The sequence below is a fragment of the Pempheris klunzingeri genome, chromosome 23 (assembly GCF_042242105.1).
Source record: "Pempheris klunzingeri isolate RE-2024b chromosome 23, fPemKlu1.hap1, whole genome shotgun sequence".
Taxonomy (NCBI): Eukaryota; Metazoa; Chordata; class Actinopteri; order Acropomatiformes; family Pempheridae; genus Pempheris; species Pempheris klunzingeri.
In genome coordinates, this window is record NC_092034.1 from 17,384,839 (window position 1) to 17,412,383 (window position 27,545).

The 27,545-nt window shown below is 41.7% G+C and overlaps 1 protein-coding gene across 1 annotated transcript; it reads left to right on the forward strand.

The window, feature by feature from the left end:
* htra3b (HtrA serine peptidase 3b) lies at positions 1 to 27,298 on the forward strand. The gene is made up of 13 exons (XM_070855262.1): positions 1 to 59; positions 2,610 to 2,661; positions 3,987 to 4,128; positions 4,316 to 4,834; positions 18,318 to 18,417; positions 18,892 to 19,024; positions 19,466 to 19,555; positions 25,014 to 25,208; positions 25,377 to 25,409; positions 25,573 to 25,687; positions 25,785 to 25,842; positions 26,403 to 26,498; positions 26,619 to 27,298. Exons 1-13 carry the CDS (start codon positions 1 to 3, stop codon positions 26,785 to 26,787), a joined length of 1,761 nt encoding a protein of 586 aa, XP_070711363.1. The 3' UTR covers positions 26,788 to 27,298.
* The last annotated feature ends 247 nt before the right edge of the window (positions 27,299 to 27,545 follow it).

Sequence of the window (27,545 nt, forward strand, 5' to 3'; positions counted from 1 at the left end):
ATGCAAAAGAAGGCTGAGCTGGAGGGGAAGGCTGCAGGCCTGGAGCTGGGCCCTCAGGGGTAAAAGAACAAAGAAACGTGTGGTTCTGGTGGGCCCAGCATCAGTCACAGAGTTCTAAGGAGCTCCTGGGTTTGTCCATGAGTATGAGCTGAGACACCCGGCAGCAAACTGGAGACACGGTCTGTTGTCTTTTCACATTTCTCATCTGCTACCTGCTGGATGACTTTGGTTCATGTTCCACCCCCTGGTTGTAAATGTGTCACAAGTACAACTGAGTCATGCAGCAATATGTACACTTTTGCTTCTGATAGAACAGTATTTATTCTCATAGAAATAACCAGAGGGCTCAAAAGAGAATAGAACTATCAACCTTGAATGCCCACAACGTGTGAGGGAATCACAGCATTTCATGACTGAAACTTTAAACCATATAGGTGGATTTTTCATCTAGTTATTCCTGCTATTTGTTCATAGAGATACACTACTCACAAAAAGTTAGGGATATTCGGCCTAAACTTGAACCTAAAATGCATTCTAACCTTTCCAGGGGAACTTAATGTGACCTTCTCTAAACCTTTGAATGCACATGTCCAACTGTTCAGTGTTTCAGTACTTTCTGCACCAGCTGCTGTTCTCTAACAAGAAGCTTAACAGCAACATTCACAACAGGTTTGATCCATGAATCCACCAATACATTTCCTGCTTCAGTTAGAATTGGTATTTAAACAGTCCTCCTCATCCTGCTGTTCACATTCTGACATCATGAGACCAAGACGACACCTAACAGTTGATCAGCAGCACCTCAACACTGGAGGCTTCAAACAGGAAGTCCTCAGACGGAGGTGTTCACTGAGCTTAGAGGGTCACAGAGTGTCATCAGGAGGTTGGAACAGTGATACAGAGACTGGAAGAGTCACAGAAAGGAGAGGAGTGGACGTCCTTTGGCCACATCCCAATTTATTGAGACACTGAAAATGTTTTGTTGTGGTATACCCACCACTGTTGGTAGATTTTCTTTCAATAAACTGTTTAAAATGAAGAAATCACCAGTGCATGCTTCTACTTAAATGCCCTACTTTCATGATATAATATCACTGTCGCATTCACTTTTTACATTTTCCATAGATTTCACCTGAAAGTGGAATATCCCTAACTTTTAGTGAGTAGTGTATGAGGGGACGTGGTATGGCAGCATTATTGTCTGCTACATTGCTATTCTTATGATGACCACTGGGTGGCGCCAAAGTACGGACTTAGGTTGCTGTATGTCCAGCACAGTGAAGGTGGCTGCTTTTCACACATTTTACTCTTCCAATTACGCAACGTTTGGGTTCTCTGCAATTGCCGCCTGCGTCCCTCCATTATCTTCAGAGACTATGTGCATTACCGTTGAACAAGGAGCCCTGTGTTTCCTCAAGCGACTACTTCAAATAAACACTCCCTCGGCTGGGTGAGATGCAGATGTCTCAGTTGACACCGCTCTTGTCTGTCCAAACAAACCTGGGCTGGAGATGAACCGTGGATATGAGCAGTCCCAGTGTGCCCAGCAGGGGAAAAGCAAGAATTAAAAACAACCTCACATCTGTAGTGAGTGAGTGAGTGAGTGTGTGTGTGTGAGTGTGTGTGTGTGTGTGTGTGTGTGTGAGTGTGTGTGTGTGTGTGTGTGTGTGTGAGTGTGTCGATGCTTCAGTGAACTCCTATCCAAGTGAGAAGCAGCTTAAAGACCCTGAGAGAGACAACATTTTTGCTAAGTGAGGTCGTTTTGGACCAGGGGAAATTCCACTTTTTATGACGCTGGTCTTGTTTTTGTAGATGTAAGCGTCATTTCTGGCTGCTGTGATAACACCAGCTCCATTTATCTGGGGACCCCCACGTCACACAGATTTACAGACAAGAGCGCACGTGGCCTTAATACGAGTCACTGGAAACAAAGTTCAGCTATATTATCCAAACCATCTTAAACTGAGACTTTTTGAAAGAAGAAATACCACAAACACACTTCCTTTCAACACGTCTGTCCAGCTGGTAGAAGAGAATGTTCCACCTCACCGGCAGCCATCTTGCTTGTATCAACCCTGCCCCATATTAGTTAAAGGGTTGTGATCCCAATCTGGTCCAGATCAGCTGGAAATCTGTCTGAATGGGAGGGGGACCAGACACTTCTGCCAAGAAAATAAAAAATGGGTTGCAGACTCATCTGGTTTCCAGGCTGACTTAGTTCTGCAGCTAGAGGTGAGCTATGGGCTGTAAGACTTTGTGAAACCATGATTTCTTATCTACATATATATCATATCTGTTATCTTGGTATAAAAGTCTTTAAAATGAATTTGAGAATATGAGTCTTGAGAGGATAACGCACACACAGGATTGTGAAAAAACGTTCATCTTGAGAGAACATGCTAATAAAATTGTAGCCTTGGTGCACATTTGATTAACAACTGCAGAAGCTCTCAGTTTCCTTTTCATACAGAACGTAGAAAAACCAAAGGTAGAATGAGGAAAAATGAATTTTAGTGCATTTTACCAGTTTTCCAGTGTTCGTTTAGAGTTGATGTACATGCAGCTGTTTGAAGAGCGTCCCTATCAACAACACTTCACATCTGTCTCAGGCTTTACGGCCAGTGGACCAGTGTGTTCAGGCCGGCAGTGAAGGAATACATGGTGATGGTCCTCACAAGATCCATATTGAGAATGTATGTGTGTGTGTGTGTGTGTGTGTGTGTGTGTGTGTGTGAGAGAGAAAGAGAGAGAAAGAGAGAGAGAGACTGCACGGTCTGGTCATCTTAAATTGCCCTTACAAGGGGACGGTAAAGAAAACATGTCCTCATATCCCCAGTCTGCGGCAAAGAATGAATGACTTCATGTTTTGCAAAGACAGAAAAAAGAAGTACAGTGAGTACACGGAGCTGCCTGCAGCCTGAACGCACCACTGAGGAGACTGCAGCCTGAACGCACCGCTGAGGTGACTGCAGCCTGAACACACCACTGAGGAGACTGCAGCCTGAACGCACCGCTGAGGTGACTGCAGCCTGAACGCACCGCTGAGGTGACTGCAGCCTGAACGCACCACTGAGGAGACTGCAGCCTGAACGCACCGCTGAGGAGACTGTAGCCTGAACGCACCGCTGAGGTGACTGCAGCCTGAACGCACCACTGAGGAGACTGTAGCCTGAACGCACCACTGAGGTGACTGCAGCCTGAACGCACCACTGAGGTGACTGCAGCCTGAACGCACCACTGAGCTGTCTGCAGCCTGAACGCACCACTGAGGAGACTGCAGCCTGAACGCACCACTGAGGTGACTGCAGATGAAGAAGATGATTCAAGATGAATAAAAACACTTCTGACTGAGGTTATCATAATTCATGCATGAAAGGGTTAAACTAAATGCAGTCCATTTGCCAAAGTAACATTTGGACCCTTGTATCTAGTATTTTCAGTTAGTACTTTTACTTAATTCAGGGTTTTGGTAATCATTGAACATCTGAGGGCAAAAGTACATTAACTCACTTGCGGTACTTCTGTTTTGAGGTACTAGTACTTTACTTGAGTATAACCATACGATGCTACTTCACACATCTACTATTGAACTTTTCCCTTCATTTAGCTGACAGCTGCAGTTATGATTAGTTTCATTTTCTACACAAGATGTTGATACATTAGATTACAGATTAGGGAGGATTAATGAATACATTTGTGTGGCAGGATTTGTTTTTGCCCCCCCCCCAGCTGTAGTGCCACCTCAACCAGCTCCAGCAGCAAAACAGCAAGTGACACATTGATGCATCTGCATTGTTTTATAACCTGCACTGCATGGTGGAGGGATATCAGTCACTTATCACTGTACAGTATGTTGCTTGGTAACAGCAGCCCCACGGCTGTGTGGGGAAGTGATGTTTACAGTCTATGAAATATAAAAAACCAAAAATTAAATTAGTGCACTGGGGGAATCCGGTAAGAGTCTCCTGTCACCTTCCCGCAATAAGGGAGAATGTGACTTTAAAGTGGGATCTGATGTCATCCACGGCACCAGTGTGGGTCTGGGCTCCGTCGCCACGCCTCCAGGACCGCTGCTGCTCCCCACGTCTCCCCCCTCTCTCCCGGGCCTGCCTCACAGCCACAGGAGAGGTCCACTCAGTCCGGGCGAAGCAGAGAAAACACCGGAAAGTGTCTCACCAGCGGACTCTCTCAGCCTCGGCCTCGCCTCCGGACGCACGGTTACGCGCAGCTCCACGGCGGAGACAGCCTCCAGTGCCAGGATCACTTCACTCTCATGTGTTTTGCAGTAAGGCTGTTGGGTCTTTTGGGGCATGAGGAGCTGCATCTGTGAAGTCAGAAAGTGATGAGCAGTGTGGAGTCAGGAAGCAAACTTCTCCTCACCACTCTCACCTTCTATCCGCCCGGAATCCGACAGTAAAGATGCACCTTCTGCTCTACACCGCCCTGTTCCTCTACCTCAAGGAGTGCGTCCGCGCTGAGCCCAAGGCCAAGTGTCCCGCTCGGTGCGATGTGAGTACTTGTCCGAGCCCCAGCTGCCCCAGCGGCTACGTGCCGGACCGCTGCAACTGCTGCCTGGTGTGCGCCCAGGGGGAGGGAGAGCCGTGCGGCCGGAAGGACGACCTGCCCTGCGGAGACGGACTGGAGTGCAAACACCCGGCGGGCAAGCGGCTCTCCAAGGGCTTCTGTCAGTGCAGGTTCAGCCAAGAAGTGTGCGGCAGCGACGGGAAGACGTACGGCAACGTGTGCCAGCTGAAGGCCACCAGCAGGAGGACTCTGCAGCAGGGACTGCCGGGCATCACCCAGAGCCAGAGGGGACCGTGCGAGGTCAGCATAGGTACGATTTACGCATTGGTGCAGCAGACAGTGTGGGAGGCAGAGGCACAGTCCTCTCTCTAACTACTCAGCTGCCACACTGAATTTGATTTAATTCAAATGTTTTCTATTTTACAAGGCATTCAACTAGTTAATGAGTGTACACCCCCACAAACAAATGAACCCAAAAGACCCAGAGTGGGAAAAACTGAATTTACACAGATTCTTGAGGATCAGACAACAGTCATATTTTTCCACATTTGAATAGTAGTTTGAATTTGAGTAAAAAAAGTAAAAGAAAAAAATGGAATTGCAAACTGGGACTAAGACCAGGTCCTGGTCCTGGTCCTGGTCCAGGACCAGAGCTAAGTTTGCATTGGTGGAGAGGGGGCATGTGAGGATGTTTAGTCACAGAGGATATCATTTCCACTTGTTATTTGTCAAGTGTCTTGTATGTGGTTGAAATAATGAGCTTTAAGACATTTTATCATCGTCTAGAGATGCACCAATCCACTGTTTCAGTTACATTCCGATTCCAATACCTGAATTTTTATATTTGCTGCTACAGTGACCTTACCAGAGCTCTTTAGATATCTTATTACGTTTATTATTGTTGGTGGTGGTGTTACTATGTGTACGTTACATGAGGCTGTATTAATTAATTATAAAGTATTATTAAACCACACAGCACAGCATGGGCATCTAGAAACCCCCAAACCCCCCCCTCTCTCTCTCTCTCTCTCTCTCTCTCTCTCTCTCTCTCTCTTCCTCTCCTGCACAACTTCTCACCAAATATGTGTGAAAACACGCTGTTTAGACCTGGCCATGTTTGTGATGTCATAATCAGAGCCTGCTGATCATGTGACCTCCTGAGCCCTGGTAATACTAAAGATGTCAAAGCTGCGATCAAAGCATGGGCATGGGTTCTGCAGTTGGCTGCAACAAGCTACACACTTCATGTTCTCCCACCGTCTGAGGAAGGGAAGATGTAATGATACATAGAATTCTGCAGTATTGCGATAACAAATGTCGCCAGGGGACTACAGGGCAGAAATCCTACAGTATCCGGAAAGTTCAGCCGTAGCAGCCAGTCAGCTCAGCTCATGTCGAGAGTCGAGTTAAGATGATCTGATATCAACACGACTGCAAACCTGTAATATGTGTGCAATGTTATTTCACTCCAGACTGCTCTCTTAACAAGGATCAGTGATGCTACAAGCTCAAAAACAACAATAACAATACTAGTAATGATAAAAATAATGGTAAAAAACTTTATTTCTTAACAATAAAACCAGACATGACAGCTAAGATGAGAATAAAGCCAAGGGACAGAAGCACATAGGAAACAACAACAATAAAAAGAATGAAAAGAAAAGAAATAGGCACAGAAACAGTATAAAAAATACAAACCAAACATGACCAAAAGCTCTCACAGAGAGAAAAGTTTTAAAATGAAACTAGTGAGACTCTGTGTGTCTGAGTTCAGTGGGTGGAGAGCTCCTCAGTGTGGCCTCAGGGGGGCTGCATCAACCGATCTTAGTGGACGAGAGGGTAAACTAGAAATCTATGCAGGAGCAAAGACATTTAAGGCCTTATAACTATAACTGTTTGCTTTGTTGGTGTTCTAGTGTTCTATGTGTAAAGGAAGTGTGAAGTGTGGTGTGAAGTGTCTTGTGGTGACGTATTGTTAAGTCTGCTGCTGCTGTGTTATCATGTCTACTGTCAAACAAATGTAGTGTTGTGAAAAAGAATTTCCCCCTGGGGACAATAAAGTCTAAGTAAGTAAGAGTAAAAATCTAAATTTTAAAATCGATGTGAGACCTTGCAGGAAGCCAACGTGCCTCTCACGTGTCTCTGTCCCGCTGAAGAGTCGAGCAGCTGCATCTTGTCACCTGAGTGCAGTAATTCAGCTGAGAACAAATAAAAGCATGTGCAAGTTTTTATTAATGAGCACATGATAACAATGACATGATGTTAGAGATTAGTTTGAGTTCGAAGATTTAGCATCAAACACAATAATAAAGTCTGACAAACCACCCTGAGTAACACCACCCCAATATCTGATGACTGAATTACGTCAGTATCCGCAACTCATATCAATATTGGATCGGATCAGTCTGAACTCGGCCCACATGCATGTGTCTCCGTTGGTCTGATCTCAAGTCTGATTGCAATCCATCTGTGTTTCCCCAGCCACACTGAAACCCACGCCGCCCCTCCCTCATTCCTACTAAGTGGATCTTTTGGTGTAATTGTTTTCTTAACTGCTATTTCTAAAAAGAAAGGTTTCTTTCCCACAATATCATGTTGACTCGTGTTGTCACCAGTGAGGCCCTCAATAAACCGGCCTGTGTCTTTTCCCAGCTGTCTCCACAATAATAACAGGCAGATTAAGAAGGTTTGGTGGTCAGACTAATGCTTCACAGCACCAATAAACAGCGGTTAGAGGGCAGGTGCACGTTTAACAGCCTGCTGAAGCGAACCAGAAGCAGTTATTTGGAGCAGAGCAGACAGGGAGAGCCAACCACACCTTTCCAAAGCTCCAAACACAGGTCATGTTTTGGAGTGTGGGACACTGCAGGCCGTGCTGTGTGTGAGGAGATTCTGCCTCAGACTACACACCACTGGTCAGACACATTGTTTCCTGTCCTGTAAAGGGAGGTGGCTTTACTCCATAAACCTCACAGCAGTTCAGATCCACACTGCTTTCAGACAGCTGGTGAAGAAAGACTTCTTCATTATGGTGTATCGTTTGTTAATCAGAGGAGAATGTGTGCTCAGTGGGGCCCAAGAGATGATGATGTTTGTCATTGGGCCCATCGAACCATTAGAGTGACATGTCTTGAATCTCTGTAAACAGACATCAGCAGATGAAAGCACGAGCTTTGGTACCGGATGTGTCCCAGTGTCCACCTGTAGTCTGAGTTGTACTGACCCATCACGCTTGTACAGACATTTATTGTCCCTAAAGGGTAAATCTGAAAGACTTTGATGATCTCCTGACTTCAAATTTAGTGAAATGTCTCAACATGTGCTGCACAGAGTAGCATGAATGTTTGTACAGACATTCATGGTTCCCAGATGGTGAATCCCAATCACCTGAATCACTTTTTATTTTTTATTTTTTAGCCGTCTTCAGGTAAAAAAGTGTCTAATTCTTTGTTAACATGCAAACATGCTAAGCTAAGATGGTGAACATCCAACCCAGTCTCACAGTTTATGACCTCCACCCAACACAGACCCTGACAGAAGCCGCCCACATTGAGCCTGGTCCTGTTCAAAGTTTCTTCCTGTTAAAGGGGAGTTCTTCCTCCACTGTGTCCTAATATAATATCTGATGCTGCTCATGTGGGGATTCTTGAATCCTTCATGTTGAATTCCTGAATCGTTGGGTCTCTCTCTAATGAAAGAGTTTGGTCTAGACCTGCTCTTTATGGAAAGAGTCTTCAGATGACATTGTTATGAATTGGCGCTCTATAAATAAAGATTGATTAATGATGTAGTCATGAAATGTAATCTATTTATTCATGTCCATGGACACAAATTTTTTTGTGTCCTTCAGCACGATTTTCCAACCAATGAACTTTAATGGGATTATCCTTTTGTGTCTGCATCACCCAGAGCAAAGAAGCAGTGCCGTCATTTCTCATGTTATATTCATTGTTACCTATAACTGCTACATTAGTCAACATTTAATCCACGTTTTTCTCTCTTTACCACAGCAACCAGACACCATGCAACACACCAACACCAACTAAAAGCATCTAGCTGCCTTATATACCCTCCCGGCTGCAGGGAGTTAGGCAGACAAAACCACTTAGGTGGGACTACAACCAGATCCCACATTAAATGTATATATAACATAACATAGAAATGGAATATAAAGAATGAACAATAAGTATTTCCATAAATACACATCTCTACCATAAACCAATAACATATACAATCAAATAATCACATATACGAGCCCTTTTGCTTCTACTATGCTTCTTCTATTCACTTAATAACTTTGGTTACTTTGCAAATTCAGATTATCAACACAAAGTATAAATCAGCCAATAAACAGTATTATTAAGGATGAAGTTACTTGGCTGTGTAGTAGTTGAAATGAGTTCCACCATCTCCTGCGTTAAAGCATCACTATATGGTGCTGACACGGGCCGGACACTTTGCATAGCTCACACTTTACCTTTTAGTACTTAAATGAAGAAGTGTTTCTATTTTTACCAAAGTAAAAGACCTGAGTGCTTGTTCCACCGTTGCTGTAGACTCTCAGGCCCCATTTAACAGGATTTATTTCTCCAGAAGATGTTTGAGTGCTTCTATGTAAGTCCCATCTACAGAGACATTTCGAAAGTGTATCTCTGAGTTTTTACACATGGAGGTGTGCTGCCTGTTACTGAGTTTCATCCGAGCATAGCTTTAGTCTTGTGTAACAGCGAGTGTAGTAGTAGAAAAGGATTTGGTTAACCTGATGAACTCCAGACCTTTCTGTTGATCTGACCCTCCTCCTGTCAGAATGAGGACAGTGGGTGGTCGCAACAGTTAAATATTTTCATAGGTTCCTTCAGCCAATATTTTTAGCTCAGCAGCAGAGAACCTTCAGTTTCCACTTTGGCCCTCATTGTCTTCCAGTCATGTGACGGAACCATCTGAACCAGCCCCTCATCGGGTGTTAATTAGCAGCAACTGTCCGAGCTTAGTATTTAGCTTGCCACAGTAAAGTGAGAACACACCGTCTGTTCCCATGGTAATGACCATTATGGTGGATTTATAGCAGACACACACAGAGTCAGTGTCTCGTGGATCAGTGCCAGCATCTGTTGTTTTACAGTCCTTATTCCGTCCACATCCCTGTTCATATTTCCTGTTCCCAGCGCTTTATTAGACTACTGTCACCACTGAGTGATGATTCTTCTTCCACTACATACTGTTCTACCCTCTTCTGTGGGCCACATCGCCTGCATCTCTTTCACACACGCTTCCTCTGTGCAGTCTGAACTTTCCTGACGTGTTCCTTGCACCAGAAGGTGTGTCCAAACTTTTGACTGGTACAATGCTTCATTTCAGTCCTCTAAAAGTAAATGAGGTCATTTCTGAACTCGTTTACTTTGTCATCTGTGTTTCACCAGACAAGTAATTTTTTTTTTTTGCTTTTTTGCTTTTCTGGTTCTTTTATTATGGATTTTATGGAAAATGTGAAATCTTTTCATCTGGCTCAATCAGCTCACTCATTTAACCCCTTGTTGACTGTCGTTGCGAATTCGCCTCAAACCTCTTCCAGTCTTGATGCAGCTGAGGTGGCCTCTGTATCCCACTAATGCCGGTTGATGCATCTTCTATATATACATTATATATACAGTGCTTAACAAATGTATTAGACCACCACCCAGTAAAAAATATTTTTTAATTCCTGTAATGGTTAACCCACCAGTATGTGCAGCTCTTTAATCAGAATGATGGATTTGAAATGATGTCGAAGGAATCTGGAGTAGTGGAACTGATGGACTGGACAAGTCAAAGTCCAGACTTGAATCCTATTGAACAGATCTGGGATTAATTGAATAAAAAAATAGATCACACACAAATTTAATCCAAAGCAAGTCTCTGGAACTATTTGGAGCTCAATAACAAAAGAGACGGTCAAAGAGTCCATGAAAACAATCAGGGCCAAAGGAGGTCAAACTAAATATTAAGATTTTTGGTTAAAATATGTGAATAAGGACTATTTAGCTGTTCCAGTTTGTTATTTGCCTGATAAATAATAATACAATGTTTAATTTGAAACAAGTTTTTGACAGATTTCTAAAATATTGGTGTTTTCTCATTTTTATGACAGATGGTCTTATAAATTTGTTAAGGACTGTACACAAATGCATACATACATAAATAAATATATATATATATTCTATGCGTATATACATATATATTATGTTATACTATTATTATATTGTACTATTCGATGCTATGCTATATTCAAATGAACAATCTCCACTTAATTTAGCATCTGCTTGAATGCAAAAACACAAATCATTTATTCATTAATATAAATGTAAATAAATTCAGGCAGTAAGGATTAAAGGGACACTCCCTGGACATCGCTCTCTCTCCTCTGAGCTTACTGTTGAAAGTGTCTATGTGTGTCAGATCACAAAGCGATTCTCTTTAAAACATCACACCTCCTGCTGCCTCAGTGTCCAATATCCAGAAAGAATTCAATATGACTGTTTGGCTGTTGGTGGAATTGAGTTTAATTGCTCAGCAAATGACTCTAACACAGGGAGTATAGCATCAGGATTTAATTCTTCATCTGAAAACCTGTCTATATTGATATGTTACAGCGATTTAATAATCACATACAAGGATGCTGGAGCACTGACGGGCAGGCATTCAGTGACATTACAGATGGTTTCTAAGAGGAGGTCCACGTCTTCGGAGGAGAGGGGTGGTACCTCTTGATGATCTGCAGTGCGACTTTTCTTTACTGCGGACAACAGGCTAAAAACAAGTAACGGTTGCATGGTAAATAATAAATATAAAGTCGGAAAAAATAAAAAAATGAAATAAATAATATTTACAAAATCATTTCAACAGCAATGACAAAACTGAAGCCGTGTATGTGATTAGCTCTGTCCAAGTGTTCAAATAGATTTTGTTTAAGTCATCATTGTACTCTGAAGTGATTGCAGACAATAGGCTAAAAAACAAGCATCAGATGCATGGTAAATAATAGAAAATATAATAGGCCAAGTAAAACAAGCATCAGATGCATGGTAACGTTGCAGCTACAGGATCATTAACAAATCATTTCAACAGCAATGACAAGATTGAAGCCGTGTATGTGATTAGCTCAGCTCTCTCCAAAGTTTAAAATAGATTTTGTTTAAATGATCTGTGAACCCCTTCGGTCGGCCTGATGCCCTAAACCTCCAGCCCTCTAGGGGTCGCTTTAAAGCTCTCAACGCTGTATTGGATCACGGAAGGAGTAAACACTTCCTGTACAGGCCTACCCGGAAGACGAAGGGAGGATCCAATAGCAGGAGGGGGTCTGAATGTATACGGAAGTTTTGCAACACTTGAATTTTCCCCGCGATGGAACAAAGTCACTCACCGGTTGTTGTCCTCTTTGCGGGGTCTGAAGCTCGCTTGGTTCCGGAGCTTTTCCCCAGGGTCTGGAGAGGGGACCTGTGGTGCTCCAGGGCTGGGGGTATCCGGGGGGGTTTAGTCAACGCATCTGTTGAAAACAACATTTTAAACAATGTATAGAAGACATACGTCTGAATGACCCGGGGTCCTCACGGAGATTTCTGCCCGGACGGCTATTTTTCGGTGCCGCAAGAGATTGGGCCTGGGACCGGGTCCGGCTGACAAGACGGTCCGAGTTAGCCAGCAATCTGTAAATTGAAAAAAAAAAAAAAAAAAAGAGTCGTAACCGACAATATTTTCAGACAGAATATATAGAAGGTTCACCAATAACCGACTGTGTTAAATTATTGTTTTCGAATTCATCAGGCGTCACTTTAAAAAAAAGAAAAAGCATTTTACTCTATGTATTCTCGTATATCTAAATAATAATAATATATATATATATATATATATATATATATATATATATATATATATATATACATACACACACACACATATATAGATAGATAGACAGACTAATTGCCATCCTTTATGATACCCCAAGTGTCTGTTTGGAGTCTAGTGAGTTAATTTAGGTGCTGCTTGTATTACACACAACCATGTGCTGTCTTTAAGAACGGGCACTTCACTTCTGTTGGGCTCCACTGATCCACACCCTCAAGTGTCTGTTTGGAATCAGTGTATTACAGTGTGCTGTCTGTAAGACTGGGCAGTCTGGGTGGCTCTCCTTCACCAAAGCCCTTCTCTGCAGGCACACGGATGCTGGACATATCCCCCATAGTTCTACTGCTCACAGCTCCTACTGAGCCGTCAGACACTGAGTTTTTAAACGTTTTCCCCCACTATGCTGGAAATGTAAGCAGGTTGATGGTACTCTAATTCATGTGCTGTGGACTTGTACACAAATCCAGTTATCCTGGACGAGAATACATAACTACATTGGACATGGAACAGGTTTACGCTTTGATTTTTGTCCTGCACTATATGTCCTTGGTCAATCCAGGGTATTGTCGGACCGGCCTGATGCGCCGAAGGACTGGACACAGACTGTGATAATGATTGGAAGACAGATTCTACTCAGACACTGGAAATCATCAGGAACCCCCCCATTTGATGAATGGTCCTCTGAACGAGGAAAAGTGGCTGCGTATGAAAAAATGTCTTACAGGATGACTAACGAGGCACAGAAGTGTGGCAGATACATCTGAACCATGAGTACATGAGAACTGTGAGAGGCGTCAATACTTTGTCGTTTGCTCATTGTTATTATGGATGGTCTTTTTCATTTCTACTCTTATTTGTTTATTTTCTATTTTATTTTTGGTAGAAAAGCCATATGGACTGAGTTAATGGTCTCCCTCTGGTTGTGGTGGGTTGGTGGGGGTTGCTGTTGGTGATTGCTAGCTTTATTATTGAGCTTTATACAGAAATGTAACTTGTTAACGGAAAATAATAGAAATGCAAGTCAAAAAAAAAGTATAGCTTTAATTTCATTCATATAACATGATGCGTGTGTGTGAAGAGGGAGGGAGAGGAGAAGAAAGGGAGGGAGGGGGTCAAAGGTCAAGGGACTGGCTCAGGAAGAAGGGGGCTGAGGAAGTGGGGGTCAAAAGGTCAAAGAGGCCTACCTTACCTCTCTGACGTCATATAAGATGTCGTAATAATTTAAGCCCCCCCCCATGGAAGCACATCGACTGCCTGAAATGACAGCTGACAGAAGCAGAGAGGAACAGCTTGAAACCTATAGAAAGCTATAGGATGATTAGCTCAGGAGGGACAAGTAAGAGTGAGATGCCCTCAGTCAGCTGATCAAGTGGGAGCAGAAAGAAAGATGTCTTCCTGGTTAAACTTCATTTTTGTCAATCTGATCTTTTTTTAGTTCTATTTCTGTCTTTTGTACACACACTAAGTGTGGATTCTGTTGGGGTTGCACCATTTCTGAGGCATTTTGATTAAATCTGGCCATCAGAAATCATGAGTGATTATCAGCGATAACTGATAACAACGATGATTGATAGGACTTACTGCAAAGTCCACCTTGAGGGGCACCACTTCTTTAAAAAGGAAAGGATAGTCAAATTAACTAATTCAGTCTCATTGAATAAACTAAACTATCAATTTGGTATTTTAATTAATTGGTAACTTAATAACTACAACCAAAATGACCATGTTGACAGCTTGTTGAAGGAGTTCCTGGCAGAGTAGAGGTTGGCATCATTTACTCATTCACATTGAAGAAGACGGCATGTGGATTAAAATGAGAGTATGAGCGTTTATTTGACCACTGATTACAGCACGAGGGCAGATGATCCAAACTGCTCTGTTCAGGGGGCAGCAACAGAATGATAGTAAACAGGAACATAACCATAGCACAGTCCACTATTACAATACACATTAGCGACTTAAAGGTCCAGTAACACGCTGAACCCCAAACTGCTCCTGAAGGTGTGTGTGTGTGTGTGTCATAGTGAAATAAAGATTTTTCCTAAAAAAACGATGTGCTCTTAAACTGGCACTAGAGGAAAGGTCGTGTTCTAATGGTTGTTCTAGACAGTGAGCCTCTGAAATTCATGAACATTTTCAGTAACTGTCTCTGCAGTTCCTTTATTCTTGTGGGGATTTAGGCTTCATGAAGATGATATAGGAAAGGTCAACAAGAAGGCATCATCCTGTGGGGATCGTGAATATCAAGAACAACTTTCACTCTTACATTCTAAGAGAATATTTTGACCTATTGCTGCAGGACGTGAAAAAGGGTTCACTCTGGGCAGCATTAATGTGCACAGTTGTAGAAAACTTAGGAACAGTCAAATATTGATACTAAATCATTTGGAATCATCATTGAAGGACCATGAATATTAACTGTAAATGTTATGCCATCTGGCCAGTGGCTTATGAGACATGTTGCTGTGGAACAAAGTGTTGGACAGGCGGACAGACTGTCTGTTGTGCTGATGAACGAAACAGATTGCCGCTCTGCTGACTTGCCGACTGCTACAATCATCACCACAATCCCTGCTCAGGAGGTTACAGCCATCCGACAGTAACACACATACATCCATATCTCAATGGGACATCATCAACTGAGGAAACAGGAAGTCTCAGCAGCCCAGAGTTGTGGCAGACTCTATTTACATTTCCCTTTGATCACAAACCCTTTACTTTTGTCTGGGCTTAAAGGGTATGTGGTTGACTGCTTGCACACACACACACACACACACCCACGGTCAGTGGAACATTACATCGTTTCGGGCGTGGTAAACTGTGGTAAAATATGGCTGACTGACCTGCAAGCCCAAACTCCCAAATCAGTTGTGGTAAATCTTCCATCATGTCCATTTAGATTACGAGTTTGAAGAAAATTGCCCCAAATTATCCAGACAGCTTTTTTTCCCACGAAAGCAAAAGTAGTCAGTGTTAAAAGCTTGACTTGTGACTGAGTCAAACTGTGTCAAACATACTGTGCATTTCAGTTGTACTCCTGAGTCTTTCACCAACACAAGTGATTCCAACTTCAAGCATGCAGGTCATAGAAGCTTTCACATGTGCTGCTGGAAACGCCCTCCATCTGGGCGGCGTGACTCGCTGGTGAAAAATCCACACACAGAAAGTTTTACCAGCAGCAACAGCTGTGTTTTGTCTTTCTCTTATGGTGGTGTTCATTACCTTGTGAATGGAAAAACTTATTGACTTTTCATATTCAAAAACATGGCTCACATATTTTCCACAACAAGGAATAAGATGGCTATAAAATAAACTAAAAGAAAAAGAAGAAGAGAGGAAACAGCACTAGTCATAATGCAAAAAAATGAAACCCAGGCAAACAAAGGAAGGAACGATCACAAATGAGTTCCTTACCATGGTTTCTATCAGTCATACTGATCTGTCATATAATTGACATTCTTTCAATTCAGTGGATTTAAGTGATTTCCGGTACCGGAGTGTTTTTCTAGAAGCCATAGTAACCTCAGCCATAACAACCCTAAACTCCTCTCTTGATTACTTGCATACTTGTGATGTATCTCCTAATAAACACACTATTGGAGCCACTTACTCATGTGAATGTACTTCCAAAGGGACATAAAAACAAGACACAGAAACATTAAATTGCATGTAAAAGATAATAAAAGCACAAGAAAATAAATTAGATTAAAATGAATTAAAACAAATTAAAAGAAGTTATGTATTAATGGAAAGCCACAGTAAACAGTGATGTTTTAAGGCCTGATTTACAGACCATAGGTGTTCAGGAAGCTTGTTTTATAGTTGGGGAGCATAGAAACTAAAAGCTGCTTCACCTGGCTTGATTCTGATTCTGACCTGCACCAGATGACCTGAGGGGTCTGGACGCCTCAGACCTTATAAGTAAGTCAGTTATGTATTTGGGTCCAAAACCATTTATTGCTTTGTAAGCAAGTAATAAGAACTGGTGTGATGTGCTCCACCTTCTTGGTGTTAGTGAGGACTCTGGCCGCTGCAGTTGTCTAGCTGATTTTTTAATAAGACCCGTGAAGACACTATTGCAATGGTCCAGCGTGCTGAAGATAAATGCGTGAATAGGTTTTTCTGTATCTTGTTTAGACAAACATCTTTTAATTCTGGCTATATTTTTAGGTGGTAGGAGGCTGATTTGATGATTGTTTTTATGTGGGAATTGAAATTTAGGTCTGAGTCCAAGATTTCTGGCTTGGTGAGTGGGCTTTAATTTCATGGAGTCAAGATGAGCACTGACTTTTAATCTTTCATGTTTGGGGACAAAAACAATTATTTCAGTTTTCTCTGTGTTTAGTTGTAGGAAATTCTGGCATATCCACTCATTGATGTGTTTGATGCATTTGCTTAGCAAATGTAAGGGACTATAGTCCAGTTGAGGCACTGTTACATAGAGTTGTGTGTCATCTGCATAAGTGAGATACGAGATGCTTCGAGATTTAAAATTACCAATTGACACTAAGTAGTCCCTATCTTCTAAGTAAGATTTGTACCAGTTTAACACCATGCCACACTGTCCCACCCACTTTTCTAATCTGTCCAACAGTATTCCATGGTCAACAGTATCAAATGCAGCACTGAGATCCAATAAAATTAGAACTGAGATTTTTGATGCGTCGCTATTTAACAAGTGCAGTCTCAGAGCTGTGGTGTGGTCTAAAACCTGACTGAAAGAGACTGAGTGCCAGGAAGGTGTTAAGATGCAGAAAATCAACCCTTTCAATGAAGTCAGAAGTCAGTCAGTCTGATATGACATGGTATTTTAATGGGTATTTTTTTTATATTTGGTGAACCCTCTATAATAAGAAGCGTGTATTTGTAAAAAAAAAAAATTGTAATGTCAAGACTTAAACCCAATCAAGCCTTTGGCTGGATTCTGCCTTTTATTTGAGAATCTCTTTTCAGTCTAAAACAACAAACCACATTTTCCTGACTTGGGTGCAGCATGCAGTGCAGCTGTAGAGCATGTGTAACTTATTATAACGGGTAGAATAGCAGGAGGCTACAACACCACCCTGGCAGACTAAACCAAGTTTTCCATCAGTACTGCCAAGTTTGTGCCTTCAGGTGGGTTTGTTGATGTTTGGGTAGTAGAACATTAGGGACTGACTTGTACTGTCCTGACACAGATTAATACACTTCACATCTGACTGTGTTCACTGCATATTTCAGGAGTTATATCAGAGAGTTTAGTGCCACGTCCCAAAGAGACCAAAAAGGAAGTTCTACAAGGGTGCTCCTTTAAGGTGGCAAAAACTCAGTTAGCTACATAATGTGTATATCCTAACGTCTGAACAAAACCTACAATAGTGCAGTTTATTTGAAAAAGTTCAGTCAGTAGTAAGACTGCTTTGTGCAACTTTGACATTCTGAGGGATGTACATTTTCTGCCCGTGGGTCCATCCTTGGTTCTGTACTGTTTTCTATTTATATTATTACCTATGTTTTCAGTGTCATTGTGTGTGTTTTCTCAGCAGGATTATGGCAAACATGAAACTTGGTGGAAGGTTGAAGTATGGGTTAAGGAAGAACCCATTACATTTTGGAGATATTAAGATATTAATGTCCTGCTCCTGCTCATATTGTAAAAACAGTTCTACATTATTCTGGTTCCTTATCTAGCTATGTAAGGCCAATTTGTTAGAATGTAGGGTTTTACTTTGACTCATGTTAATATTAAATGATGTCATGCCATCCTTTCAATTTATGGCAACAGAGATAGTCAACCATTGTCTTATTAATTTAACCTACAAGTTAGATTATGGTTTTGTCTCTCTTATCAGTCGTAAGGTAATCTAAATATTACCTAAATATTCAAAGGGGTGAATGATTATTAAAATACATAATTCTTCTTGCCAGTATAGGTCCTTCACATGCTGCCAGTCCACGTTACAAGTTCAACTTCATAGCTGATGTGGTAGAGAAAATCGCACCTGCTGTGGTCCACATCGAACTCTTCCTCAGGTACTGACTGTGTGTGTGTGTGTGTGTGTGTGTGTGTGTGTGTGTTCTAACATAGGCTAACTTCTGGGACATATTTCAGACTGAAGACCAGTTAGTTTCGAATGCCTTGTCCAACTGGGGACAAAAGCCGTGTCCCCAGTTGGGGAAAAAGCTCATTATTGGGTCAAGGTATCAGTTAGGTTAGGGTTAGGGTAAAGGCAAGTAATAGTAAGGTAAGATGGTTAGTCTCCAGGAAATGAATGTAAATCTGTGTGTTGTCACAAACAGCAACCTAAGTAAAGTAAAAAAGTAAAGTGACTTGTGTTTGTGTTTGTATCTTGAAATATTTTCTTGAAAATAATATTAACATTTTTTTTTGATAAATTCTAAATGAGCTCCATTTTTCAACTCTTAAACTTGAGATAATACAACTAACAACAATCTCTCTGTAATCTAATCCAGCTACATTTACTGATGTTTTTATCAACACCTCAGGCATCCTCTCTTTGGTCGGAATATCCCTCTGTCTAGTGGATCAGGGTTTGTGATGTCAGAGAATGGACTAATTGTTACCAACGCCCATGTGGTGTCCAGCACTACGTCAGTGTCCGGTCAGCAGCACCTCAAGGTACAGAAATATTGTGTCATTACTTATGTTTCACTTTAAATACTCACAGCTTTCTCATCTAAATCACATGCTAATTAAATAATCTTTAATTTTTATTTTTACTAATTCCTTAAGTTGCATTGAAATTGGTTTGCAGAACATGGGACTGTGTGACTTTGGCATTTTAAAAGGTTAGTTTCAGAGTCAAACTAACCCTTTAAAACACAAATTCAATACATTGGCAATGACCTTCAAATATTCAAATTAAAAACTAGGTTGTTAAGAAGAAGAAGATGCATAAGGCACTATCTGTAGTTGCAGAAAATATACTGTGGGTACTGTGGGAAAAAGTACTGGGTATACTGTGTGACCTCATAGAAATGCATGAAGCCAAATCCAGTGCTATGAATTAGCTTTCATTTGAAAGGTTACATTTCTTGAACCGTCCTCTCTTTCCCGAAGGTCCAGATGCATAATGGTGATGTGTATGAAGCCAGCATCAAAGACATTGACAAAAAGTCAGACATTGCTACAATCAAAATCAGCCCACAGGTGAGTGAGCAGTTCTTTCCTGAACACAGGGAATAGTTTGCGTATGATTTTGCTTGAAAGAAAATTTCAACACAAGCAGTGTTTTAGTCTGCGGGAGAACTGACTCCTACTCACTACTTATGTGATTTTAAATAATTTGTCATGTTGCAGGTTAGAAATGGAATTGATCAGAGCTGTCATTTCAGGGAATAGTTTATTAAAGCTTAAAAAATGTTTAATCAGTGATTTTAAAGTTTCAATTCATGATGTCGATATGTGGATGACAGTAAGAACAGAGTAAGATCTGTCTGATTCATGTCCAATATGACAACTGTTAGGCCTTATTAGAAGTACACACTTACTTAATTCTGCTGCCAGTTTCAGCAAGACCATTGTATCACATGAGAATAAACTACACTGCTCAAAACAATTAAGGGAACACTTAATCATCACAGTGTAACACCAAGTCAATTAAACTTCAGGAAGCATAAGCGATTGTGAATCAATTTCACTTGTTTCGGTGCAAATGAAAGTGACAACAGGTGCACTGGAGAGGCAACAGCAAGACAACTCCCAAAGGGGATGGTTTTGCAGGTGGTGGTTGCCCTCTCCTCATCCTTCATGACTGATTCTTGTCTAGTTTTGCGTTCTGCTAGATTCCTTGTCACTACTGGTAGCGTGAAGCGGTACCTGCAGCCCATTCAGGTAGTCCAGCTCCTCCAGGATGGCACATCCATACGTGCTCAAGAGCACTGAGGAGATACTAGGAGACAGGCCGTTACATTAGGAGAGCTGGACAGGGCCGTAGAAGGGCATCACCCCAGCAGCAGGACTGGTTTCTGTTCCTTCATGTGAGAAGGAACAGGAGGAGCACTGGGATGAAATCCTCAGAGCCATTGGCCTTACACTGGTGCAGTGGGCCCTGGGTTCCTCCCGGTGCAGGACAGTGTCTGGCCTCATGTGGCCAGAGAGTGTAGACAGTTCCTGGTTGGTGATTTTGGTTCCCATTGATCGTTGTTACGTAATTTAGCTCTCAACAAATTACACAATGTACAGTAAAGATTTTGAACTTGAATATTGAATTAATCGAGATCCAGTGTGTGAATTTTTTGAGTAATGTAGATATGAGCCAGCAACAGAGAAGCGTTTACTAAAACCCTGCAGTACCTGTGAGGAAATGAAGTGGGGACTTTATTTCAACTGATTTCACTGCTTTGAATGTCTTCTTATGTTGCTTTAAAGGGAAAGAATTCGTTTACACTGAGTGAATACTTAACATAATGATTGAGCCACTTGTTTGTCATGTGGGTGATGTGATAGCTTACGCATCACATCCAAGTAACTTCAGCCATTTAAGTAGCCAGAGCAGAACACGAGACTAGCCTGACTATTGCAACAAAACCTAATGATGAACATACATGAAACGAACATGCAGCTAGGTCTTATACAAGAAGAATGCCAATAATTATTTATTCATCCAGGCATTTCATTGGACATGATCTTTACATACTGAGAGGGATGGGTCAAATTCATTTCCATCACTCCATTCAAAGACAGTGTAACATAAGCAACAGACAGTAAACAAAAAGCACCATCTGGAGAACCAGATTGCCCAGTTGTCAAACAGTTTCATCTGTTTTCATGGCGCACAGCTACAAGCTTTGAACCAGATGTGCATAACATGAAAATCTGGTGTACAACTGAAGTGAAGGGACCAGATGGCAAAACTATTATCTCCAACAAAAGACACTGTCAGGACAGTGTTGTCTGTGGGTAACAATGTTACTTCTTAAATCCTGGGTTTGCCCATGTTAATTTGATGAGCTGATGTACCACATTTAACGTCTTTCCGAAATTTGAAAACAAAAAAGTCTTTCAGAAATTTGAAAATTGTAAGATTTTTAAGATTTGATTTAAATAGATGTGAATGACCAGAGTGTACCCCACCTCAGCTGGGATTGGCTCCAGCTCCCCCTTTATGATTATCCAATGTTCTTGATGGCTTGTGCACAGTTTTCTAGAAAAATCAGCCATTATTTGGTTTCTTAGATTTGTACTAGAATTTAAATTGTCTGTTGTTTTGAACATTAAGTTTGCAAAAATTAAGTGACCACAGTTACCACTAGGGGTGCTGTTGAGCAGTGTTTGCAAGAGTAGGTCACATGTTATGTTTCACATGTTGTATGTGTGGTGACAAGGACCTGGCAAATGTCAAAACAATGTCAGGTGTTTTTTGAGATAAGAAATGCATTCAACACATCAGTTAAGCCTCAAGGCAGCATGTATTGCACTTTGGTGGGAAACTTTTTGTTTACAGTCATGACTCCACAGGGTATCTAATCCACCCACCTCCATTAACACTTGTGGTTGCAGTAAAACTCTAGCAGCATAGTGAGTTCAGCAGACTGAATGTGTGTTTATGGTGTGTGCTATGTGTCCGGTTTTGTAGTGGTGTTATTAGGGTGGGTCATGGACCACAGCCAGAATCCAAATCTCCTCTGGGGTGACACTTAGATATTGCTTTTGCGTAAATTTCCAGCTGAATTTGTCGCCATTTGCTGATTTACTGGGCTAATGCTAGCCACAGTTGGAAATCCAGGCACATGTTAACTGTCACATTTTAATCTTACTCTACTCGACTCTAGTCGAGGTGAGGAGAGCATCCAGTTTAGAGACCTCAGGATTGCACCTCTGTTTTTTGCAGATGATGTGGTTCTGTTGGCTTCCTCACACTGTGACCTTTGGCATGCACTGTGGCGGTTTGCGGCTGGGTTTGAAGCGGTCAAAATGAGAGTCACCACCTCTAAGTCTGAGGCTATGTTCTCTGCTGGAAAATGGTGGATTGCCCCCTCTGGGTTGGGAGCGAGTTGCTTCCCCAAAGTGAGGGAGTTTAAGTATCTTGGGGTCTTGTTCATGAATGCGCGTAAAGTGGAGCGTGAGATGGACAGACGGATTGGTGCCACGCCAGCAATAATGTGTGCACTGTACCAGTTCATTGTGGTGAAGAGGGAGCTGAGCCATAAGGTGATCAAGAGCTCTGGGTAATGGCAGAAAGAACGAGATCGCGGATACAAGCGGCCGAAATGACTTTCCTCCATAGGGTGGCTGGGCTTTGAAGCATTGAAAGGAGCTAGTTGAAGTGGTTCGGGCACCTGTTCAGGCTGCGTCCTGGGTGCCTCCTTTTGGAGGTTTGCCTGGCAAGTCCCACTGGGATCTCCCAGGAGGAGCTGGAAAGAGATACAGATTCAGAAAGACTGTGCCCCATCAGAGTCCTGGGCCATAGGAAGAGCCATGGGTCTGTTAGCACCTACCCAAGTCTTCAGAATTGGGGACCCTTAAGTTTAGGCTACAACTGGTCAAGATTACGAAACAAATGTTTTGCAACTCTGCAGATATGTTGATGAAAAAGCTTGATATTAAACAAAATCTAGGCGGTATTGCATATTGTTTTGTTTTGTCTCTTTCAAACCATATTTGCTGTTCCAAATGAGTAGTAAGTGAAGGTAATTTTCAGGAGACAGATGTTTAAACACAAGTAGTGAGCTAGGGGAACAATTTGGGCATTGGGAATGCTGTTGCTATTTCATATTTTCAGTGCCTCTAGATGAAAGCTAATGTTGATCGTCCCACAGGGAAATGTAATAGTTTTGTATCTCCTTGTCTTTCTGCCATGTAGATGCCAAAAAATATTAAGTGCAGCTTTACAGTTTGAAAAACAATTTCCACCTTGTGCAGGGATATCACATCTATTCCTCAGCATCTTGCTCCCTCCGTTTAAACTTGGACACAAGAAATATTTTTATGGCTGTGGCACTCTATCAAGAGAAATATTCTAGATGACTTGTGCATCATTTTATGCATATTTTTCCAGAATTCAGCATGGCTTGCTGTCAGTTGGGGATTTTCACTAGACATTGCTGTGGGTTTAAACAATGCTTGGCCACATAAAGTGTGTTCATGAAGTGGGTGGGTCATTTAGTGCAAACATCAGTATCTGCTTTCAAAAACCAACATCAGTTGAACCTTGGGCCCCAGTGTGACCGAGGGTTGATGTGTCTGCATTAGAAGTTTGAGAGCTGGATCAGGACCAAGACAGGGCGGAGTGGGAGGAAGAGAAACACAATCCAAACTGCTACACCTTAGAGAAATTCTAAGCAGAGAAATTTCAGCCCATTCCCTCCCTCCCTCCCTCCCTCCCTCCCTCCCTTCATCACACCATCTGACTGCTGAACATGTGTTTCTACTCAGCTCCATTCTTTTCCTCCTTACCCCTTCACCTCTTCAACCCACCTCTCCATCATATCCCCTCCCTTTTTCTTTGTGCCTCTTTACAATTTCTTTTTCTGTTAATTTTGTACAGTATACAGAGTTATAGTGACATTTAGAGTTTTCAAAGTTTACAGTTATTCACTTTGCTTTATATGTTTAACAGTTGTTTTCATCATCATCATCATCATCATCATCGTCATCATCATCACAACTCAGACTCTAATTTGTGGTTTTCAGCACTTTGACACTGGTTGTCATCGTGTTCTTGGAATGCTGTTGATTTTTTGTCTGCGTAAATAAAACGTTGTTGCTCTCAGCCAATTAAATCATTTCATTTTGAACTGTAAATGCACAAAACAGTGGCATCTGTCAGCAGTGACCAGCGCTTTAACGAAGAACTGTCATCACATTATATTCGTCTGTTATACAGTAATGGAACACAATCAGTAACCACATTCCACTTTCTAATGAAATATGATGTTTAATATGAATATAGAGTACTAGTGTTAAATAACTTCTTCAGTTACAACATTGTTCTGTGAAGTGCTCTTTGGACTTGGACTGTTTTTACCTACTTTACTGTCGTGGAGTTACACAACAGTAATGTAACGACAAGAATAGGAAACAAACAACTTTAGGAGTAAATAAGTAATGTATGACTTTTGTAAGTCATGAGCAATGTGTAATATATTACTTTTTGCACTGAACAACCACCCACGTTAGCTTTCAAGCTAACGTCTTCCTGAATGAGCTACTTTACCACACATGGACCAGGGCTAATTGCACTGCTAACATCTCTCTGCAGGATAGAAAGCCAATCACCTGCTCGTCCGTTGTAACATTGAACCGCATAAAAAGCTGTAAGCTTCTTTACATTGTGTCTCTATATCGGCTCGTCTGCCCATCAAATCAAAAGCATTTCTGAAAAATCGCTTTATCAGAAATATTAACAATAAGTGTAAAAGTCACAGAAATGATTTTTGACTGCAAAACGGAATAGCTGATTGGGATTTTCATTGGACTTTTAAGGCTTGTCTTTTTTTTAGTCCTATATATATCATGCACATATATACATGATACACATTTGTGAGTCTGCTTGTTCTACCATTGCAAGTGTAAATGTGAGTGTGAATGATTGTGCTTCCTTGCTTATAAATGGTTTCCCAAATATCCACAGCATTATCTTACCTCTTTGTTCCTCGGCTCCCAGACAAAGCTGCCTGTATTGTTGCTGGGCCACAGTGCAGACCTGAGGCCTGGGGAGTTTGTGGTTGCGATTGGCAGCCCCTTCGCCCTTCAGAACACCGTCACCACCGGCATTGTCAGCACTGCTCAGAGAGACGGCAAGGAGCTGGGCCTCAAGGATTCTGACATGGACTACGTCCAGACAGACGCTATTATCAACGTGAGAATATAGCAAGGCAGACAACATATGCTCTGAGTTAAAATCATGCTTTCTGCAAGAGTTATTCTGGAATATGGCACTATTTCAATTTCTTAGGTTGTAAAAATGTCACATTGTAAGGTGTTTTTTGTTCACCACAGTACCTTTGATTTGTGTTTTCCTTCACAGTATGGGAATTCAGGAGGCCCTCTTGTCAATTTGGTAAGCGTTTTGCTTCTTACCTTTGTGGCTGCTGTAAAACATCTTTCTCTGCTTATATCTGGTTGTTAAACTTAAAATATAAATTGCACAGCCACTGCATTTGTCTCAGCCAAACTGTGAATGGTAATTTTTGACTTTGCCCTGCTGTGTCTCTATATTTGAGGACGGGGAAGTGATCGGCATCAATACCTTGAAGGTTGCAGCAGGAATCTCATTTGCCATTCCCTCTGACAGGATTACTCGCTTTCTCAACGATTCACTCGACAAGCACAGCAAAGGTCAGTCTGATGGTGACGTCACCAGGCGAGTATTACACATCTGTATCATCATCAGTATCCTGCTGAATATACAGACATTAACTGGAGTCTTTTTTAGATGTGAGGTCAATAAAGAAGCGTTTCATTGGGATCAGGATGCTGACCATCACACCAGCGTAAGTCTGAACGGATGAGAATTTTTGTGTTTATGGGATGAGATTGAGTGGTGGAATCTTATGTTGTTCATTTGATACCAATCCATTTTCAATGTTGTGCAAATACTCAACCAGTCCTTTTCAAAGCATGGTATGTTACAGTCTGAGCAGAGTACAGCAAAGTAACAGCTGCAACATTCAAATGAAAAGCTCTTTAAAGTAGCAAAGGTGTCCCACAAGGGTGTGTTTTTGGGCCCTCTTCTATTCACCATTACTATGAACTGGTGGCTGTTTTGTATAAATAATGGTTAAAATTTAAATACACATTTTTATGCTGATGACAGTTACTTATTGCACTGGATCTCACAGCTCGAATTTCCTAAAAATACTTAAAGGTTGTCTTGAATGCTGATAAAACAAACATTATGCTGTAAAAAACCTTTTTAAAATAATATTTTCTTATTTCTACAATAAATGTATACATCCCTTAGTTTCTAAATTAAATTAGTTGAATATCACAAATGGTGAATATAGTGGTTAGTTAATGGATTTTCTTTGAATTGTGTATTTGCTTGCTCCAGGTTAATTGAAGAACTGAAACAGCAGAACCCAGACTTCCCTGATGTCACCAGTGGGATTTATGTCCATGAGGTCGTTCCTCACTCACCTGCGCATAAGTAGGTTTTATTCATTCATTCATTCCTCAAACAAAGCCAGTATACAGTTTGGTACTCGTATGTGAGGTAAAATGAATGCTGTATCTAATAGTCACTCTTCACTCCTCTCTTTGTCTCCAGAGGTGGTATCAAAGATGGGGACATTATTGTCAAACTGAACAGCAAACCTTTGATGACCACAGCCGACCTGCAGGGGGCACTGCAGGAGGAGACGGCCCTGCTGCTGGAGGTCAGGAGGGACAACGATGACCTTCTCTTTAACATTGAACCTGACATTATCATGCAGTAGATATTGGAAGCACAACTCTCTTACAGAGCCTCGCTAACATCTAAGGCCCTATGTTTGTGAAAGATCATATCATGGTGGAAGCTCTGCACCAGCACAGTGGAATTTTTGTGAAGTCCACACATCTTCAAATATTTTGACTACAGGCTGTCAACTATACCAAAGTAAAGTTTTGGCATCAAGGATTTACGGCTGTGTCACCTTTGGAACAGGTTTACACATGTGCACCCCACTCAATTGCATAAAACCAAATTCCTTTAATGTATATTGAACACTTACTTGTTTGACTTTAGATATATATTTTTCAACTTGTAGACACATTTACTGTGCAAGTACCTCAAGCATATGATCTTAATAGGCAGCATCTTATGATGTAAATCACAGCAATGACAAGATTAAAGCAAAGTTGATGAATGTACAAGTGAATTGATCAATTTGCTATCAAAACAAAGGTGATTATAGTATGCAGATATGAATTTGTTCCCCCACTAAGAGGAAAGAATCCACAGTGCTTCCCTTTAGAACTGCTTTCCTAGCCCGGCTCCTGGTTGGCATCTTGAGTTTAGGAGCTCAAACAACGAGAAGGACCTCAGAGTGGAACCACTGCTTCTTCATGCTGAAAAGAAGTCAGTTGAGGTGCTGAAGGCATCGGATAGTGATGTCTCTGGGACGACTCCTGGCTGGCCATGTCCAACTGGGAGGAGACGCATCACAACAACACACTGCAGTGATTATATATCCCATCTAGCCTGGCTCCCCCC